A 17,413-nucleotide genomic window follows, 5' to 3' on the forward strand; every position below is an offset into this window, starting at 1 on the left:
GGGCAGAAAAACAAGGGAAAAACGAGTCTAACAGAGGGCAGAAGGGCACAAAAAATGAGTCTAACGGGGCAGAAAGGCACAAAAACGAGTCTAGCAGAGGGCATAAGGGCACAAAAAATGAGTCTAACAGAGGCCAGAAGGGCACAAAAACAAGGGAATAACAGAGGGCAGAAGGGCACAAAAAACGAGTCTAACAGAGGGCAGAAGGGTACAAAAACAAGGGAAAAATGAGTCTAACAGAGGGCAGAAGGGCACAAAAAACGAGTCTAACAAGGGGCAGAAGGGCAGAATAACAAGGGGAAAACGAGTCTAACAGAGGGCAGAAGGGCACAAAAACAAGGGAAAAACGTGTCTAACAGAGGGCAGAAGGGCAGAAAAAACGAGTCTAACAGGGGGCAGAATGAATCCCGCCCTGCGTGTTTGTCCACGAAGATGCCGCCTTTTTGTGCAATACCTCTACTCAACTGGAGTACTTTCTACTGTCTAATCAGTAAGTGCTCCCTTGTTGGCTAAATGTATAGGGGCAGATTTACAATAACTGGCGCATCCCCAGGGATGCAACAGTTATTGTGCGCCACAGCTCCGCCACCCATGGTGCGCCGCATTTACAATGCGGCGCACCATGTGGCAAAAACGGCACAGACGCGTCACGCATCTGTGCCATAAAAGCAGCGCATTGCTGGAGCTGCGTCGCGCTTGCGACGCAACTCCAGCAATGCTCTGGGAGGCCCTATCTCCCCAATGCTGCATCAAGCCTTGTGCCTGCTTCAAGCAGGCGCAGGGTTTTGACGCAGCATTGGCCTAAAAGTGACTGAGTGAAATCTTGTAGATTTCACTCAGCCACTTTTAGGAGGCGTCCCTGCGCAGGAACGCCCTCCCCTGCGCCAGAACGCCTCCTGATGGCGCAGAGCTTTACAACGAGATGCATCTCTCAGATGCGTCACGTTGTTAATACCCAGCACCATGGCGTATCTTTTGTGCTGCCGCTGCGTCACAAAAGGTCTTAGTAGAGGGTGGCAGTGGTGAACCAGAGGGTGGCAGTGATGAACCAGAGGGTGACAGTGATGAACCAGAGGGTGGCAGGGGTGAACCAGAGGGTAGCAGGGGTGTACCGGAGGGTGGCAGTGATGAACCAGGTGGTGGCAGGGTGAACCAGAGGGTGGCAGTGGTGAAGCAGAGGGTGGCATGGGTGAACCAGAGGGTGGCAGTGGTGAACCAGAGTGGCAGTGGTGAACCAGAGGGTGGCAGTGCTGAACCAGAGGGTGACAGTGGTTAACCAGAGGGTGGCAGTGGTGAACCAGAAGTGCTGTGATGAACCAGAGGGTGGCAGTCGTGAACCAGAGGGTGGCAGTGGTGAACCAGAGGGTGACAGTGCTGTACCAGAGGGTGGCATGGGTGAACCAGAGGGTGCTGTGATGAACCAGAGGGTGGCAGTGGTGAACCAGAGGGTGGCAGGGGTGAACCAGAGGGTGGCAGTGGTGAGCCAGAGGGTGGCAGTGCTGAACCAGAGGGTGACAGTGGTTAACCACAGGGTGGCAGTGGTGAACCAGAGGTGCTGTGATGAACCAGAGGGTGGCAGTCGTGAACCAGAGGGTGGCCGTGGTGAACCAGAGGGTGACAGTGCTGTACCAGGGGGTGGCATGGGTGAACCAGAGGGTGCTGTGATGAACCAGAGGGTGGCAGTGGTGAACCAGAGGGTGGCAGGGGTGAACCAGAGGGTGGCAGTGCTGAACTAGAGGGTGGCAGTGCTGAACCAGAGGGTGACAGTGGTTAACCAGAGGGTGGCAGTGGTGAACCAGAGGTGCTGTGATGAACCAGAGGGTGGCCGTGGTGAACCAGAGGGTGACAGTGCTGTACCAGAGGGTGGCAGTGGTGAACCAGAGGGTGACAGTGCTGAACCAGAGGGTGGCAGGGGTGAACCAGAGAGTGGCAGTGCTGAACCAGAGGGTGGCAGGGGTGAACCAGAGAGTGGCAGTGCTGAACCAGAGGGTGGCAGTGGTGAACCAGAGGGTGGCAGGGGTGAATCAGAGGGTGGCAGGGGTGAACCAGAGGGTGGCAGTGATGAACCATAGGGTGGCAGTGGAGAACCAGAGGGTGCTGTGCCCATACACGACCGCATGGGTAACTTCGACATGCAAGCGGCCGCGAACATGCAAAAAACCCAGCGAACCCCGCGAACACACAAAAAACCCTGCGAACCAAAAATCCGTAAATTCGCAGATTTTGCGGATTGCGAATTCAATTTCGCGCGAATTCGCGGAACGCGAATTCGCAAATTTCGCCCATACTTAATTTTATTCATACATTGAGTCATCAACATGTTGGGGTTCACATTGAAGTGAATTCCATGGCTGATGAAGCCGCTGAGGCAACAGCTCGCTCTGCTACTGTTGCTGCAATCATGTACGAGAATGCACAGAGACATCATGGGATTCAGAGGGCAATCAATAACATGCCAAGAAAATCCCTAGAGTGTCATAGTCCTTATGAACTCCAGTTTGGTGTAAGAATGTGAGTACCAGACCTTGATAATGTCAGTGCAGTGGTAGCGGAAACACCATTTGACATCAATGCTCATGTGGCAGTTTTACAGGAACTCAATGAATTTGGGGGCGCTCAAAGCAATGTCCAAGTAAACGCACAACCACAGGAGAAGTGAAGGTCATACCAGCAAGAACTGCCTGGGTCCCGAAGATTGGTGACTGTCACGTGGCCAGTGGGGAAATTGTTGTTTTTCACTAACTTAGCATGAGTACGTTTCAGCTCACCTGCTCCTTTTTTGCGCACGTTACTACAAGTCTTTATTTTTTGCAATATTTCAAGGACTACTTTCACATGAGAACGCATCGCTGTATTCACACTCTGCATGTTCCTGGGATTTTGACTGAACATTATGTGCATGGTCGAACAACAATGCCCCTTGTTATTCTGCTCTAGCTAGTCCTTAGCCTTCAGACTAAACATACCGATGCAGCTGTTGTTTGGACAACGTACTTTGGTTTTTAGTGGAGTACATGAATTAGGTGAAACACACTTGGAGAGGAACCTTTCCAGGAAGAAGAGCTAGACAGCACGTACCTGAGATGTAGAACCATCTACAGGCTTGTAAGCATGCTTTCTAGACCAAGACCCTTCTCCCTGCCAAATTTGGGGTAATTCCGTTCACCCATTCGACCTGTAGCCTTGTCTAAAGTTTCCTGTGGAAATTAATATCTAGTGGTCATACCCCTCATCGGGCATCACTGTTAGTAGGCTGTAACTAAAGCTTATTTAGCACACTGTTTTCTTTTAATCTATGCGTGCGCGAGGTACGCTTGATCTTTTATCTGCGCCACTGTTGGTCTCTGCTATCTGCCAGCAATGTTTGCTCCGCTGCTGGTGCTGTTTAAAACTTCTTTCTTTACTCACCTCAGTCTGCTCCTTGTCCCCGTTCCGCCGCGGCTTGTGCCTTTTATAGCGGAGGGACTTCGTGGGCATTCAGACTACTCACTTCCGGTCGCACTGCCGTGTGGAGGACAGTTGCCATCTAGCTGCCCGCCCCCGCACTTATTTAAACACGGCTGGGGTGCGGACGTGCAGCAGACCCTCAACCACTCGTTATCATCTAGGGGTCATATCCCTCATCGGGCATTGCTGTTAGTAGGATGTAACTGAAGCTTATTTAGCACACTGCTTGTTTTAATCTATGCGTGTGTGAGGTACGCTTGATCTTTTATCTGCGCCACTGTTGCTCTCTGCTATCTGCCGCTGCTGGGGCTGTTTAAAACTGCTTTCTTTACTGTTAGACGGAGACCCGGAGGGTCAGCCGAGCACAGGGGGGAGAGGCCTCCGGTGAGGACCGTCTCCAGCGATCGTACAGACAAGTAACTTCCCCCCCACAGATGGACACCACACCAGGATGAGTTCAACACACTTTATATACGAATCTTGAAGCAAGGTGATACGGTACAGTGGGGTCAGGACACGAGGGTCCTCTCAATTCTAGTCTCTGTAGGGGAGAGGGGTAGCGGCTCAGTCTTAGTACTGGTCCGGTACAGGTGCGGCAAGAAGGAAGCTCACAATCCTCGAGCTTGGGGATCTGCAAAGATGGGCCGCGGCAGCGCCAGCAGGCTTAGGTCGATGGTTCACAGCAAGGAGGGCCGCGGCAGCGCCAGCAGGCTACGATGATGGTTCACTTGCGAGGAGGACCGCGGCAGCGCCAGCAGGCCAGGATGATTGTTCACAACGAGGAAGGCCACGGCAGCGCCAGCAGGCTACGAAGATGGTGCACGACGAGAAAGGCCGCGGCAGCGCCAGCAGGCCAATACGATGGTTCACGTTGCAGAGGGCCGCGGCAGCGCCAGCAGGCTTCGGAGATGGTTCACAAGAAAGGGCCGCGGCAGCGCCAGCAGGCTTCGGAGATGGTTCACAAGAAAGGGCCGCGGCAGCGCCAGCAGGCCTTCACGGATGAGTTCCTCACGGTGTCTCTCGACTCCAAGATACAACTGCCTTCCTGCTCTGGAGCTGTCCCAGTTATAGGTCTGGTCTCCTTTGATGTCCGGACCCTCGCACTTGGAGGTCGGGAGGTCCGGGATGAGGGAGTCCAGACACCCAGCAGGGGGGTGGAGCCAGCGCCCGGGGAGGCCGGGGGCGATCGACACCTGGCGGAGGGGAGCCATTGGCACTCCTTCACCCATTGACCCGCCAAGTGGTCTCTTCACCCCCTGGGTGGATGGTGGTGCCTCGATGTCGGGGCCTGGCCAGGCCCAGGGTTGGGGTCGAGCCGAGGCCACGCGGCCTTGTCAGGTAGTGTCCAAAGATGGCGGCTGGGCCGGGGCAGCGGTGCTGACGGGGGGCCCGGGCCAGCCGGTACTGGGGTGTTCGGGGCTGGAGCTCCGTTGTGGACGGGTCGTGGGTTGCCCCAGTGGGTTGCCGGGATGGTTCTTGTCGGGGATACAGGGAGAGCAGGGGTTCGGTCCTCGCCCTGCGGGGAGGAAGCGGGCCATCCACGAGGCCTGTCCAACATGCGTGTCCCCCAGCTGAAGGCAGGGAGAGTCACCCATCCTCTTGGGTACTCTCCTCGCCGAGGCGGAAGAAGCGTGACAGGCCGTCTGCGTTGGCGTGGTCCTGGCCTGGACGATGGTCCACAGTGAAGTCTATCCCCTGCAGGGAGATGGACCAGCGCAACAGTTTTGGGTTCTCTCCCCGCATCTGCATTAGCCATTGCAGGGGTCGGTGATCTGTTTGTACCCGGAAGTGGGTGCCGAAGAGATAGGGCCGGAGCTTCTTGAGGGCCCACACTACAGCAAAGGCCTCGCGCTCGATGGTGCTCCAGCATTGTTCTCGGGCCAGCAGGCGTCGGCTGATGAAGGCCACTGGCTGATCGACTCCCTCGGAGTTGAGCTGGGAGAGGACGGCCCCAATTCCATGATCTGAGGCGTCCGTCTGCACTATGAACTCCCCGCTGTAGTCGGGGGCCTGGAGCACGGGGGCGGTGCACATGGCGGCCTTCAATTTCTCAAAGGCTGTTTGACAGTCCGGGGTCCAGTTGACTGTTTTGGGGTTTTTCTTTGATGTGAGTTCTGTGAGGGGCCCCACGATGCTGCCATAGTCCTTCACAAACCGCCGGTAGTACCCGGTGAGCCCCAGGAAGGCTCGGACCTCGGTTTGGGTGACAGGTGGTTGCCAGGCCTGGATGGCAGCGATCTTGAGCTGGAGGGGGGCCACCAGACCGCTTCCCACTTGGTGTCCCAGGTAGGTTACAGACCCTTGGCCAATCTGGCATTTGCTGGCCTTGATGGTGAGCCCGGCCTGCCGGAGGGCGTGCAGGACTTCCCGGAGGTGGTGGAGGTGATCTGCCCAGTGGCGACTGTATACAGCAATATCGTCCAGATAGGCGGCGCTGAATTCTTCGAGGCCCGCCAGTACCTTGTTCACGAGTTTCTGGAAGGTAGCGGGGGCGTTTTTCATTTATTTTTTTTATTTATTTTGAAAGTTTTATATAGCGCGAACAAGATCTTCGCAGATATCAGAGCGCTTTACAGAGGAGGGGAGCATGTATACGCAGATACCTCCATCATGTTAACAGTACATTGAAGTGATGTCATAACACAATCAAGTAATTCAATTTCAAAGTCAACATAAAAATACAAGGGTTCGAACAAGTAGTACAGATGAGTATCAAGTCTCTGTAGTTTTTCCCCTATATTGGTTCAGGTGTATTTGGCCATGAGGATTGCTTTTACTTCTCTCTTGAAAATTATGGTAGAGGTGATGAGCCTAGTTTCAGGGGGGAGTGAGTTCCAAATCCTGGGCGCCATTCCTGAGAAAGAGCGTTTATAGGTTTTTTCCTTGCGGAATCTTTTAGGCTTTAGCAAAAGATTGTTTGCGCCTCTAGTGTGCCACCTGGGGGCTATCTACCCATGGAAAAAAGGATTGGCAACAGGTTCTCTCTTTGTCCGAAATGCCAGCCTATCTGCTAAATCAAAAGAGCAGCACCTCTCGAGTGTGAATATCATTTGCCCTTCAAATATGTCTTTCTCTTTAAAGCTCACCTTTTTGGCTCGCACCCTGTTTGGCCTTCCAGCTAGAAGGAAATCACACCTCCTGCCTTGGCAGATCCTTTGTTTTCCTTCCTGAGTATGGTTCTCACCTGTCCCTAAGAGGGCAGAAGGCTGTCAAGTGAACAAAAGTTTGTGTGCAACCATAAACAGTCACGGGAAATGTTGGGCAAAAGAGAGGCAACTTTCTAAAGTTGCCATGTGTGCAAATGTTACATTAAAATCGACTAGTTGCGCACTACCATCCTGAGTAAAAGGCTACCCATATGTTGAACATAATGGAAGTATGCGTGGGATTGCACAGTTGTTATATGAGGCGTGTTTTGGAGTAATGCAGGGTCGTGGAAGGTAGGGATCTCCAAACATGTTACAGTTACTTTATTCAGAAACAAAACAAAATGCTAAGATAAAGATATGATTGGACTTGCAGGAACTACGAAAAGAACAAGGCAGAATGCGACGTCTTGTGTTTTCCTCAATAGTAGCAGCAGGTTTCCATCAGTTGGCGTTCAATGGGCAACACAGAACCACTTTATTTATTTCCCGTTTTCTATAGCACAAGCATGGTCACGTGTTTAGAGTGCTTTAGAAGAAGTCGGGTTGTAACAGTTGAAAAGAACATCGCTCTTGGGCCCCGGGGGTGAGGCCGATCTGCCAGTAGCCCGCTGTTAGATCGAAGATGCTCAAGTAGCGGGCGGCCCCCATGCGGTCAATTAACTCATCCGCCCGGGGGATAGGGTGAGCATCTGTTCTGGTAACGGCGTTCAGGCCCCGATAGTCCACACAGAACCGGAGCTCGGGGGCGACGCCCGGGGCGGCCGCCTTGGGGACCAGTATGACTGGGCTGGCCCAGGGGCTGTCAGATGGCTCGATCACTCCCAGAGCCAGCATTTTGGAGACTTCGTTCTGGATGCAGGTACGCACTCGATCCGGCACTCGGTACGCCCTGTGTCGGATAGGGGGGCTATCCCCGGTGTCCACGTCGTGAAGGCACTAGGGGGTGACCCCGGGGATGAGGGAAAACAGATCTGCAAATTGTAGCAGGAGGTCTCGGCAGTCTTGGCGTTGCTCTGGGGATAAGGCATCGGAGAGTCTGACCCCTTCCACGGAGCCGTCCTGCTCGAGTGTCTTCAGCAGGTCAGGAAGGGGCTCGGAGTCCTCCTCCGTCCCAGTATCGGTAGCCATCAGGAGGCTGAGTTCTGAGCGCACGAAATGTGGTTTGAGTCTGTTGGCGTGGAGGACCCGTAGGGCGTTCCGGGGGGACTCCATGTCCATCAGGTAGGTGACGGGACCCTTGCGCTCTATCACCTTGAAGGGCCCGGTCCATTTGTCTTGCAAGGGGCAGGGTTCAACTGGGGACATCACCCAGACTTGTTGTCCCGGCTCAAACTCGATGGAGGAGGCATGCTGATCATACCATTTCTTCATGTCCTCCTGACTGGCTTCCAGGTTGGCCTTGGCGAGTTCCCTGAATCGCCGGGTCTGGTTGCGGAGGGTCAGGAGATACTTGTATACATCCGGAGGAGTCTTCTTGGGGGCCACCTCCCACCCTTCTTTGACCAGGCTGAGGGGGCCCCGGACGGGGTGTCCATATAGGAGTTCGAATGGGCTGAAGCCCAGGGATTTCTGGGGGACTTCTCGGTAGGCGAACAGGAGGCACGGGAGCAGCACATCCCATTGGCGACGTAAGGGTTCTTCTAGGCCCATGATCATCCCTTTGAGGGTGCGGTTAAACCGCTCGACCAGGCCATTTCCTTGCGGGTGATAGGGGGTCGTGAATTTGTAGGTGACCCCGCACTGTTGCCAGAGAGACTTCATGTATTTAGAGATAAAGTTCGTTCCCCTGTCGCTGACGACTTCCCGGGGGAAGCCCACCCGCGAGAAGATTCCAATCAGGGCCCGGCCTACCACGGGCGCCGTCACGGTCCGGAGAGGGATGGCCTCGGGATAGCGGGTGGCGTGGTCCACCAGGACCAGGATGAATCGGTGCCCTTGTGCTGTTCGGGGGTCCAGGGGCCCCATAATGTCTATTCCCACCCGTTCAAACGGGGTGGTGACGATGGGAAAAGGCTGCAGGGGTGCTTTGAGTTTTCGGCCGCTCTTCCCGCTGGCCTGGCAGGTTGGGCAGGCCTGGCAGTGGTTGGCTACATCATTTCGCATCTTCGGCCAGTAGAAGTGGGTTACCAGACGGCTGTACGTTTTGTCTTGCCCCAGGTGTCCGGCAAGAGGCACATCGTGTGCTAGGTTCAAGAGGAAGTCTCTGAAGCGGAGGGGGACCACCAGCACCTGGCTGGCCCCCAGCTCGGCAATCTTTTGCTCGCTGTAGAGCAGGTCATTGTCCCAATAAATCCAGTGGGCCCCCGAGGTGTCTCCTGAACTCTGGGCGAGGGCTTGCTGCCGGAGTCCCTCAAGGGAGGGACATGATCTCTGTTCCTGTTGAAATTGTTCCTGAGTGGGGCCACCCTCTTGACGCCACTGGGCCAGTTCGGGAAGGTCCCGGAGCCGATCGAGTCCTTCTTCGTTGTTTTCCGGAGGACTGGCTTCCAGGGTGGCTCCCTCGTGGACGATCGGGGGAGGAGGTGCTGGCCATTCGGGTTCTTCTGGACTGGGGATGGTGCGGGCAGCCATGGACCGGGTCGTGACGCAGACCCATTCAGGGAGGCCCAGCATCCCCAGGTGCTCTCTTCTCTCGACGGCTGACCAGGGAGAACTTTCGAGGTCGTTCCCCAGGAGGCAGTCTACAGGGGCATCATCGCGGACAGTCACTTTTAGCATTCCGGATACTCCCCCACACTCGAAGGGGACGCAGGCCATCCGACATAGGCTTTCTGAGTTGTCGGCCGACCGTACAGAGCAAAGGATATTAGGCAAAATCTGGTCTGGGGTCACCAGATGACAGCGGACTGCGGTCACACTGGCCCCGGTGTTGCGGAGGGCTTCAGCCCGGAGCCCGTTAATGTTGACCCACTGGCTGTACTTCTGCGTGTTGGCGGGAAGGGGTGCCCGCGGAATCAGGTCTCTTTCTCCTAGGCAGACCAGGGACATGGCGGCGGGTTCCCACTCAGGCTGGTCTGGCTCGTACTCTTCAGTGTCTTCTTGTGTTTGCTCTTCTCCCAGAGCGGCGGCAGCGACCTGGTGGGGCATAGGGCTCTGGTTTTTTGGGCAGTTGGGATCATTGGCGTAGTGGCCGGGTCGCTGGCATCGGTGGCAGGTAACGTTGGCGCGGAAACCTGGTCGCATCGGGAGGCTCCCTCGGCCGGTCGGGGGCGGGGTGTTGCTGGCGGGGGCCACCGGGACGGTATCTCTTCCCCGACCCTGGCCTCCCCCTCCCCCTCGGGGGCGATGGAACCCTTGGGCGGCTCTGTTCTGTTCGCTGGGCCCGTTTCGGGAAACTCGGGTGCTCTCCCACCGGTCAGCCTCAACGGCGAGTTGCCGAGGTTCAGTCAGTTTACTATCAAGGAGGTGCTGCCGGAGCTCGACGAAGCAGTTATTAGAGAGGTCTTCCCATACGATAAGGTCAAAGAGTTGTTCGTAAGAGGTCACCTGGCTGCCCTTGATCCACCCTTCGAAGGCTCGGTTAAGTAGTTCACGTACTCCACCCAAGTCGTACCCGGGATCCGTTTGCAGTCGCGGAACCTCTGGCGGTACATCTCGGGCGTGAGTCCGTATCGAGCGAGGAGAGCGGCCTTCATGTGGTCGTAGGACGTCATGTGATGGTCCGGGAGTTGCAGCAGGGCGTCTCGCCCTTCGTTGACAAACCTCCCCCATAGCCCGGCCCCCCAGTCGCTCCGGGGAATCCGGTGGGAGGTCATGGCTACTTCGTAGGCTTTGAACCATTGCTGGATATCATCGTTCCGGTAATATTCTCTGACGACATCCTTGGGGATGTGGACCTTGGGGTCCGTAGGGACAGGGGGGCTCGGGTGTCCGGGGACCCCGAGGTCTTTGTTATGCTTCCGAATCTCTAGTTCCTTCAAGTTGCGCTCATGCTCGTAGGCTAGCTTCTTCTCTTCTAACTCTCTCTGCCTTTGTTTCATCTCGCTCCTCTCGGAGCCGTAAGTGTTCCAAAGTTATTTTTTGTTCCACCAATTTGAGTTCTCCATCCAAGCGAAGTCGAGCTAGCTCCAAATCGTGGAGCCTGCTTTTCTCTCGTTCTCGGGCCTCGTCTGGTGAGAGACCCGGTCTTCTTTCTTCTGTTGGTGCGGGGCTGGTTTCGGGTGTCTCTTGGCTTTGGTTTTGGGGTACGGTCGTACCCGTCTCTGCCCAGGATTCTAGGGCGTGTTTGAAGTCCTCTTTCGTGCTCAGTCCTGTGGTAGCAATGCCCAGTTCTATGCAGAACTGTTTTAGTTCTCTGTGGTTGTATTCTCCTACTTTTTCCATCTGGAATTTTTCCGTTGTTCCACTCTCTTTTGTTGTCATGGTGGTCGTGTGTCGTGGGGTGAGTCACTCTCGGTACGATTATGCGTTGGCTCGGATCGCGCCGCTGGCCACCAATGTTAGATGGAGACCCGGAGGGTCAGCCGAGCACAGGTAGGAGAGGCCTCCGGTGAGGACCGTCTCCAGCGATCGTACAGACAAGTAACTTCCCCCCCACAGATGGACACCACACCAGGATGAGTTCAACACACTTTATATACGAATCTTGAAGCAAGGTGATACGGTACAGTGGGGTCAGGACACGAGGGTCCTCGCAATTCTAGTCTCTGTAGGGGAGAGGGGTAGCGGGTCAGTCTTAGTACCGGTCCGGTACAGGTGCGGCAAGAAGGAAGCTCACAATCCTCGAGCTTGGGGATCTGCAAAGATGGGCCGCGGCAGCGCCAGCAGGCTTAGGTCGATGGTTCACAGTAAGGAGGGCCGCAGCAGCGCCAGCAGGCTACGATGATGGTTCACTTGCGAGGAGGGCCGCGGCAGCGCCAGTAGGCCAGGATGATTGTTCACAACGAGGAAAGCTGCGGCAGCGCCAGCAGGCTACGAAGATGGTGCACGACGAGAAAGGCTGCGGCAGCGCCAGCAGGCCAATACGATGGTTCACGTTGCAGAGGGCCGCGGCAGCGCCAGCAGGCTTCGGAGATGGTTCACAAGAAAGGGCCGCGGTAGCGCCAGCAGGCTTCAGAGATGGTTCACAAGAAAGGGCCGCGGCAGCGCCAGCAGGCTTCGGAGATGGTTCACAAGAAAGGGCCGCGGCAGCGCCAGCAGGCCTTCAAGGATGAGTTCCTCACGGTGTCCCTCGACTCCAAGATACGACTGCCTTCCTGCTCTGGAGCTGTCCCAGTTATAGGTCTGGTCTCCTTTGATGTCCGGACCCTCGCACTTGGAGGTCGGGAGGTCTGGGGATGAGGGAGTCCAGACACCCAGCAGGGGGGTGGAGCCAGCGCCCGGGGAGGCCGGGGGCGATCGACACCTGGCGGAGGGGAGCCATTGACACTCCTTCTCCCATTGACCCGCCAAGTGGTCTCTTCACCCCCTGGGTGGATGGTGGTGCCTCGATGTCGGGGCCTGGCCAGGCCCAGGGTTGGGGTCGAGCCGAGGCCACGCGGCCTTGTCAGGTAGTGTCCAAAGATGGCGGCTGGGCCGGGGCAGTGGTGCTGACGGGGAGCCCGGGCCAGCCGGTACTGGGGTGTTTGGGGCTGGAGCTCCGTTGTGGACGGGTCGTGGGTTGCCCCAGTGGGTTGCCGGGATGGTTCTTGTCGGGGATACAGGGAGAGCAGGGGTTCGGTCCTCGCCCTGCGGGGAGGAAGCGGGCCTTCCACGAGGCCTGTCCAACATTTACTCACCTCAGTCTGCTTCTTGTCCCCGTTCCACTGCCTCTTGTGCATTCAGACTCCTCACTTCCGGTTGCACCGGCGTGTGGAGGACGGTTGCTGGTCTAGCTGCCCGCCCCCGCACTTATTTAAACATGGCTGGGGAGCGGACGCATGCAGCGCGTGCCTGCGTCGCTTCAAAGTCAAGCCCGTCTGCGCACGTCCGCGCCAGACCGCCGCCAGGCCCCCTGCTTGTCTGAGGATTTGGTTAATTTACAAGGATTTTTATTTTTTCCTTCTTATCATGGATAAAACGTGTTATTAAAGAGCAGAGCTTGTTGCTTTAAATAAGTTCCCCTACATGGTAGAAACCATGTACATATCACCTGAAAATGAGCCCACTTTCTCTCAAGAGCAGACCTCTCGAGGTATCTCTCCAAAGCCCTACAAGGGCTAAGGCCCCAGTAGTTGTCTTTAAACATCTGAAGGCTATGTATTTTAACGCATGGTCGATTCCAAAACATGCGTTGGGAATATGGACTCTCGTGGATCAGGAGAAACCAGATGTCTGTTTCAGAACTGAAACTTGGCTTCACGCACTGGCATCTCTAGATATAGCCATTGCCTTTCCATCATCATATAAGCTAGTAAGGTTGGACAGAGCAGTTGGGAGAGAAGGGGGCATAGCAATAGCTATGACAGGCATATTAGAAACCATCATTGTGGATTCTCTGTACTCAGATAAAGCAGAAATCCTGATTTTTAAACTCATTTTGCAGTCTTCTAAAATATGGTCAGGACCCTTAGTTTATAGACCGCCTGGATACAAAGCTAATTTTGTAAATTGGCTAGTAGAATTTATTGTGCCCTGTGTCGTGGGTACAAATAATTTTATCTCCATTGGGGATTTTAATTACCATGCCAATTTAGCACTGGACCCCGACACTGACCAATTGATTACATCCCTGCAGACACTATGGTTGGAGCAATTGGTAGTTGGGCCTACCCATCAGGCTGGCCACACCCTTGACCTCTCGTTCACAAACTCTACTAAGATTGTAGTCTGACAACCTCTACAGCTTCTTTGGATGGATCATCACCTAATAAATTTTAGTTTTCTTACACATTATCCCATAATCAGCCGTGATAAAGAAAGCAATGTTATTAGACCTTGGCGCAAAGGTACATCTGCCTCTTTCTCTAACCATTTCAGCATCGAAGCAGAATTGAATACCAACAACATTGAGGAAGCGATCATGGACTTTGAACAGGCTATAACAGTGACCCTGAACACAATAGCGCCTTTTTCAAGAGTTAAGGTCAAGAGCAAACCTTCTCCCTGGTTCACCACAGCACTTAAAATTGAGAAACAATCCAACAGGGCGGCGGAACATCTCTGGAGAAAAACAAAAACCAGCGACCAAGTTAAATACAGAGAAAGTCATCGCTTATATTTAAATAACATTAAAAAAGCAAAAAAGCTGTATTTAGCAGGAAGGATCGAGAATGCAGCCAAATCGAGCAAAGAGCTATATAAAATCTCAAAAGAGTTCACCACCCCTGAGGCTATCCAATCCTCCGTTGTCCATACACGAGATTGGGTTGACAAAATATCTTTTTCTTCGATGATAAAATAAAAGCTATTTACAGATCCTTCCCGCAAGATAAAGAGACTGACATGCAATTAGTCAGGAGCAGCCATCTATTGATACCTCCATTGACTAAATTTCAATTAGTAACTTGCGATCAGGTATCAGTAGTCATTGTCAAGATTAAATCCGGTTCCCCTATAGAATCCCTTTTACCCCGGATCTTTAGGAAATAAGCACCCCAGATGATACTGAGGTTAACAGAGATTTGTAATCTCTTGCTGGACTAAGCAGTTATACCTGGCAGCTGGAAGAAAGCGCAAGCTAGGCCCATTCTCAAGAAGCCCACCCTAGATTGCAGTGAACTAGCCAACTACCGCCCCATCTCGCTGCTGCCTTATTTCGGGAGAGCCCTTGAAGCCCTGGTAAACAAACAACTCACTAGTCATCTAGAAAGTTATAGACTCATTGACTGTTCTCAATTAGGGTTCAGAGCGGCACATAGTACCGAAACAGCGGTAGTAGAAATGATAGACATCAGGCGCCCTTTAGATAAAAAGGAATCAACCATCCTGGTTCTTTTAGATCTGTCGGCCGCTTTTGACACCATCTCCCATGACATTTTGTTACAGTGGCTCTGGAAGATGGGGGTCCAAGGGAAGGCCCTGGACTGGTTCAACAAGACTCCCTCATCCCGGACCTCCCGACCTCCAAGTGCGAGGGTCCGGACATCAAAGGAGACCAGACCTATAACTGGGGCAGCTCCAGAGCAGGAAGGCAGTTGTATCTTGGAGTCGAGAGACACCGTGAGGAACTCATCCTTAAAGGCCTGCTGGCGCTGCCGCGGCCCTTTCTTGTGAACCATCTCCGAAGCCTGCTGGCGCTGCCGCGGCCCTTTCTTGTGAACCATCTCCGAAGCCTGCTGACCTCACACACAAAAGCATCTATGACACAGGCCCTGGATATCTAGGAAAAAAACTGAAAAAATATCAGCCAGCCAGAACTCTGAGATCAAGTACTAAACTTCTGTTAATTCCTTTATGGGTTTGCACTGTGCGAAATGGTGGCCGCTCCTTTTCCTATCTTGCCCCTATTTCTGGAATAAGCTCCCGTCATACATCTTGTCTATTCCAGATAACCTGCGCTTTCACAGAGACTAGAAACCTGGCTGTTCCCCAAATGATGTGACCTAGAACCTTGGTGTGTTGATCTGTCTGCAAGCACCCTGAGACCTAAAGGTGAGATGATGCACTATACAAGACTCTTTGACTTTGACTTTATACATGCACACACATTTATTTAAAAATAGCAAAAAACTAAATATGTAAAGTTTTTTCAGTTTAAAAAAAAAAGAAACATTGTATTGATATAATATCTAAATATTTTATTATGATTAATTTGATTAATACAACTAAATATAAAGAATAACGAAAAAAAAACAAATCTTACACATTTCAACTTGAAAAAGTAAAGGATTTTTTTTTAAACTACCCAAACCATACTCTTCCTAAAATATGTAACCAGTTTAGAAAAAAAAATTATAAAATACATACCCTTTACAATATTGCAATCATTTTGTAAAAATACAATACTACATATATCTAAATTATAAACAACTATTAACTGCAATGCAAAAAAACCAATATTCTTACTTTTGATATGCAGACTTCAATATTTTTATATCACAATTTAAAGGCAATGATATTATGGTAAGATGATATTTAGAACTCACTATTTTGGTAAAACCCCTCTTCTATGTTCAAAATTAGCCTATTTCTGTAGACTTAGTATGCTCCTGCATAGTACTACTATGCTATTGCAAAGGGGTGGAACAGGTGCCTCCGCTGCATTTTATGCTATAGTAATATAGACTATCAATTGTTTGCCTTCACGTTACACAATGCGTTCCCAGAATTTCATGTAACTTTAGTAGGTCGAGATTAGCTCTGGTTTCAATTGATGTTCGCCCAGGCCAAGCCCCGAAACGCCCACTCGGCCTACATTATTGGACATTTTGTGCATTGCAGCACAAACTGGTTTTCATATAACCGGCAGGAGAACAATGATTGACATGCCAGGTGACACTCCCAGTGTTCTTTGGAGAAAAGCCCTCAATAATGTATTTTTTTAAACATCTGGAAGCCCATCCATTGTAACAATTTCTGCCAGCCTAAATCGATCTACTATCTGGTCATGCCCAAATTCCTGTTCTTCTCCTTCAATACTGCTACTTTGGGTCTTCCAGTAATGTTGATTGTGTTGATATCATGTCATACTATCACTGTTATAAGTGATGTTTCCAGTAAAACATGCCTCTTGTCTTTCTTTCAAACACAAAAAGAGTGCTGGAAGGAAAGCTTGCAATAGTTCTAACCTCTGGCAAATGTCTGCGGTAGCATTCCAACCTATTGTGCTTGCTCACCATGCCACCTCTGTTTAGACCCAGCCATATGCAAATCAGTCCAACAGGAACAGTCCAGCCTAAACCGCCAAGCTAGGTCCTCCCTGAATTGGATCAGAAGCAACGTAAGATCTATCAGCGATTCAACCTGGTTGGGGCCCTTCAATCATATGCAGATTGGCTTCAATGGGGCAATGTGCATGAGACCTACATCTGGGCATCCAAAAGGCGTCGGTAGGAATATTTGTGTAACCACTAACAAATGCCCGTGGTAGCATTCCAACCTGTTGTTTGTGCCCACCATGCCACCTCAGTTTAGACACAGCCATTTGCAAATCACTCTTGACCCTTCTCCAATTGGAACAGTCCAGCCCAAACAGTTAGGCGGGGTCCTCCCTGACCTGGAACAAAACCGACCCTGCACCGGTCTCAGGCTGATTGGGTCTCTGCAGATGGATGCAGCTTGGCTACAGTGGGACAGGGCACATGGAACCCACATCTGGGCATACTCTTAAAACAACTGCACAAAAGGTGATGGGAGGAATACTTGTGTGACCACTGGAAACCACTCAGTGGCATTCCAACTTATCATATTTTTGCCCACCATGCCACTTCAAAGTATACCTTGTCTTTCTATGTAACACAGCCCTGCCTATCGGTACTATGCATTGCATGAAACCATTAGATACATAAGTAAATAGATCTGCAACACTTTTCATTGTGCGCAATGCAATCATACATTTGGGCTTTTGATGATGCTGTGAATTGGAATAATGAGGAGGAACAGGGGCTCTCACCATCCCCTTCATCATGATGATCTTGGGCCCGAGGAACCTGCTCACAGTGAAAATGTGCATGAGACGGAGGCAGAATATTATGTAGTCCACAGCGAGGATGACTCTTCCTGCGTAGAGTGCGGCTGTGATCCATCTGCAGACAGGAAGAGGAGAACAAGGGTCAGTGTCTTTGCAAAGAGGTCTGGGGCACACATGCTACTATTCACTGCCTAATTGTATTGACCCAACTGAGCTCCACAGCCCTTTGGTATGCTTGGGGCGGTTATATGCTGGTGATTGGAGCACATTGATGTGAAGACAAGACTGGCATTACACCTGATACTATGAAGGAACATGGAACAGAGCA

General features: G+C 52.3%; 1 protein-coding gene across 1 annotated transcript in view; it reads right to left on the reverse strand.

Moving 5' to 3' along the window:
* The window catches only part of LOC147693350 (transient receptor potential cation channel subfamily M member 2-like), a 1,918,272-nt gene that overhangs the window by 474,217 nt on the left and 1,426,642 nt on the right, over nt 1-17,413 (reverse strand). Inside the window, exon 25 of the mRNA XM_086933680.1 lies at nt 17,068-17,200. Within this exon, the coding sequence (XP_086789806.1) occupies nt 17,068-17,200 (133 nt within the window). The remainder of the gene's footprint in view (nt 1-17,067; nt 17,201-17,413) is intronic.

This window comes from Lissotriton vulgaris, chromosome 8 (assembly GCF_964263255.1).
Source record: "Lissotriton vulgaris chromosome 8, aLisVul1.2, whole genome shotgun sequence".
Lineage (NCBI taxonomy): Eukaryota > Metazoa > Chordata > Amphibia > Caudata > Salamandridae > Lissotriton > Lissotriton vulgaris.